The following is a 4,311-nucleotide window of genomic DNA, read 5'->3' on the forward strand; positions in this document are numbered from 1 at the left end:
TTAAAAAAAGAGGAAAAAAGATCTATTAATTTGAAAACTAAAAAGGGGATTAGAATCCTAATTACAGAGGAGTTTGATTCTGTTCCCGTCCCCTCCCACTACAGAAATTAGTCCTGCTTGAAAACAAAGAAAGAAAAAAAAAAACACAGACGACCTCCATTGACACATAAACCAAACCATAGATAGAAGATGTTGGCGAAGCTCAAGCAACACAATAGGTCCATTGCTCATCCTCAGCAACAGCAGCACTAGTGTCTTCATTGACGCTATTGTTAGCTTCTCCGCAGTAATAATAAGCATTATTGTTTGCCATCGCACAAGTAGCCGCTGATGTAAGATATGGCATCGCATGGAAGGAGCGGGCAAGCCCGCTAGCCAGAGTGGCACGGGTCATTTCGTCCTCGTGACCGCACTCCTCTACACGGTGCTTGAGTACCTCGAACATGAGCTCAGGTTCGTGCTGCATCGCCCGTAGCACATCCCCACACGACGGACCTGGCACCACCCTAGTTAATGCGAAGCTGTGGGGTCCATCGCTATGCGACACCCGAACCACGTTAGGGCCGCCGAAAAGGTTGTGCAATCCACCGAGCGCTTCCTCGTAAGCTCCGCCCAAGAACATCCCCAAGTAATATCCTCCACCACGACCACCTTCCCCATCTAACTCATGCAGGGGCAAGCTCGATTCACCGCCAATAAACTTGTCAACCTTGCCATCGCTGTCGCAGGTCAAATCCGATAGTATCCCCCTCACCCCTGGGCGTTGATCGAGGCGATGAATTGGAACTATTGGGAATATCTGCCCAATTGCCCAGAAATCAGGGATGGAAGTGAACAGAGAGAGATTCACATGATATGTGCGGACTGGATCTGATGCTCCCAACGCCTTCGAAACTAAATCACGGAGACCATCTACGGCTGCAAGTTGTTTAAGGCCCAATGAGCCTTCCTTGAACTGCTTGACGCACCTTTGCTTGAGCTGATCAAAGTACAGCAAACAGGTATCCGAATCGCCGCGAACAGCTGCTGCTGTCAGATTCCGGTAATCTGCTAGAGCTTCCTCAGAAAATCCGTCGAGTAAGTACTGTAGTCCGAGGTCTAACGACATAGGCTGCTTATTCGCTGCAGCAGCAGACATTGCCTCAAAGATCAGAACAGAGTGATGAGACACAATTGCCCGCCCGCTCTCGCTGCAAATCACTGGGTGCTTCAAAAATTTCTGGTCACAAACATGTCGGATTGCTTGAACTACAGCGGCGGCGTACTCTTCAAGGTCGTACCCAACAGAGAGGTCTGAGTCGGTGGAGCGCGAACCGTCGTAATCGATGCCGAGGCCGCCACCAATGTCAATCACTCGCATGGAAGCACCCAGAGAGACCAGCTCGGAGTATATCTGCGCAGCCTCACCAACACTATCGGCTAGCAAGGTCGTCGAAGGGATCTGCGATCCAATGTGAAAATGCAGGAGTTGCAGACAATCAAGCATCCCTTCTTGTTCAAGCTTACTCACTACATTCAATATCTGCACCGTCGTCAAACCAAACTTTCCTTTCTCTCCAGAAGTCGCTCCGAAATGGCCAGAATGCTTAGTGTGAAGTTTCGCCCGCAGACCGATGACAGGGCGGACGAGCAGCTTTCGGCCGATCTCTATCACCAAATCAACCTCTTCTTCTTGCTCAACAACGATCACCGTATCAAGATTAAGCTTCCTCGCAATCAGCGCGAAGTGAAATATATTCTGCGTCTTTGAAGCCATTACAGATGATGAAAGCCTCGGGACTTCCCTTGCACAGACAGCTCATCGCGAGGAGAAGCTCAGGTTTGGATCCGGCTTCGAGGCCGAAACGGAATGACGATCCGAACTCAACAATGTCTTCGACAATAAAACGGTCTTGGTTGCATTTAACAGGATAAACACCCTGGTAATGGGATTCGTAACCTTGAGAATGGATAGCATAATCGAACGCCGACTGCAGAGATTCGAGACGGTGCTTGAGGACATCTGGAAAGCGAACAATGAGAGGGAACTGCAAACCTAATCCGCCGGTGGATTTCGGTTCAGAAACCTTCTTGACAACCTTCATGAGATCAATCTCCTGGTGAGGAAGAGTATCGGAACCGTAAGGACGGACGGTAATGTCGCCGGAAGAGTTGACAGAGAAGTAAGGTGGACCCCAGGCATCAATCCTGTACAGAGAGGCAGACAGGGATGGAGACCAAAGTTGGGGCGAGTGGTCGAGGATGGAGGTGGTGGTGGTGGTGTTTGTCGCCGGAGGTGCACCGGAAAGTATATCCGGCGCGGGAAGAGAGCCATCCCCGGCAAAAGCATAACCAAGAGGAATTGCAGCATCTAGGTAGCATGTCAAGGCCGGCATCTCTCCCCCGATCTGTGTATGGGTTAGTAAAAAAACTGAATCTAAGGGTTTAAATTTTTGGTTTGTGCAGTAGGGGGCGTTAAAAAACGCCGAGGCCGGAGCCCCGGCCACCCCCCCAAAAGAAGCAGTAAAGAACTGAGAAAGAGAAGAAGAACGCTAGATCGCCTCTACGTAACTCAGCTATTCCCACACCGAAATTTCAGAAGAACAGATTCAAACAATAGAGATTCAAAAACAAAGCTTGACAAGAACCAAAATTCTCCTACGAAGACAGAGATTCAACAAGCCAAAAACCAGAGATTTATAATAGCAAGTCACAGGACCAAGATGATGACGCCTTCAGAGAACGAAGAACAAGAAAAACAAATAAAAGTCTATAAGAAAACTCGCGAAGGAACAAGGTTGTTGACGGAGAAACACGCCGGAAAAAAGGAAAAACCACCGGAGAGATGGAAGAGATGCTAATCACAGAGCAAGTGAAGTCGAGAAAAATAGGCGAGAATTGCATGGGACGCGAAGGGGGCTTATATAGGAAAGAAAAATAAATATCTTTTCAATTTCTATTTATTTATTTCTATTTTGATTTTGATTTCGATTTCTGATTCTTGGTAGTCAAGCCTAAAATTAGTAGTTTGATGATAATAGAGGAGCGTTTCTTCCTCTGGTCAATAAAAGTAAGTTAGGAATCACTATCAGCGTCGAGATGCCGCGTGGCCGTAGATAGTGGGCCATAACCGAAATTTTGGGGTGAAGGAAACTGGGAAGAAGTTTCGTCTCCTGATAACCAACGGACTAGATTTTGCCACCTAGGAATTCGTTTGTTGTGTGTCTCGTGACTTGAGTTAGTTGTTCCTCTCTTTCCGGCGGGAAGGAGAAAGCGGGCCGTAGATTATGGATCTTTGGTATGATCTGGATTATAATGAGAAGGTCCGATCCGTTAGGTAACCATATCTTTCCCAAAGGAAATAGTTTCTTTTTTAATCATTTCTGAGCGGATCCAGTCCCGGTGTTAACTGGACCAGAGAGAGAAACCCTAAACCGCTATCAGAGAAATATCAGGACTAGCGCAGGGCGTAGGGCCTTGGCGTTTCCTTTTTAACGATCATATTTTTCCTTATCGAAATCGTTAAAAATTTACTAGAATATCCTCATTAAAGGAAATTTGTTACTGAGACGTTTTTTACGCGTCGAGTGGTCAGCAGTCAGCACCATGTAACGGTAGTCTAGTCCAATTCCAATACCAATCGCATTGGCGCAGTGGGCTCAAAGGAAACGTACGAGTGAATCACGCTCAATGCTGTTCACCTAGCGGCGGTGGGGCCTATAGTGTGAGACTAACGGTTTCAAAAATCGGATCGGGATAGGTGAGTGAAATCATCCGGATCGAATCAGTATCGATTGAGAGACCTGAGTCTTGACCGATCCACTAAGTAAGATCCAACGGTAATAAAGTGATAAAAATCAATAAATAAAACTGACTGCGATGGATCTCCTAATGATTTTTTTTTTCTGAATCTAAATTCTTGATTCGATTAATAAATGTAACTAGGCGGTTTTATGATGGATCTCCTAATTAATGATTTCCGTTTAGAATCTAAATTTTGGAATCTATTAATAAATAGAATTTACTGCGGTGGATCTCTTAATGATTTTTGTTCATAATCTAAATTCTCGAATCGATTAATAAATGTAACTGAGCGATTTTGTAATGGATCTCCTAATTAATGATTTCCGTTTAGAATTGATACGACAAATTCAGACATGCACTCTATTATGAAAGAAGTTGACGAACTCCCATAGAGAGAATTAGCCAACAAAGGGCAACGGGTTTTTCCGGTGTTATAATCCTTTGATGGTAAAGTTACAACCACGCAACAATAAATCTTTTTTTTCTATTCTCTAAAATCCGGTCCCCTGTCTCAGAGGCTTACCTTTG

The 4,311-nt window shown here is 45.6% G+C and overlaps 1 protein-coding gene across 1 annotated transcript; it reads right to left on the reverse strand.

Moving 5' to 3' along the window:
- LOC122061789 (arginine decarboxylase-like) lies at positions 1 to 2,887 on the reverse strand. The gene is given in 2 exon segments (XM_042625259.1): positions 1 to 1,723; positions 1,725 to 2,887. Coding segments are annotated over 2 exon segments (2,172 nt in total). The 5' UTR covers positions 2,376 to 2,887; the 3' UTR covers positions 1 to 202.
- Positions 2,888 to 4,311: the final 1,424 nt, after the last annotated feature.

The sequence above is a fragment of the Macadamia integrifolia genome, chromosome 14 (genome assembly GCF_013358625.1).
Source record: "Macadamia integrifolia cultivar HAES 741 chromosome 14, SCU_Mint_v3, whole genome shotgun sequence".
Lineage (NCBI taxonomy): Eukaryota > Viridiplantae > Streptophyta > Magnoliopsida > Proteales > Proteaceae > Macadamia > Macadamia integrifolia.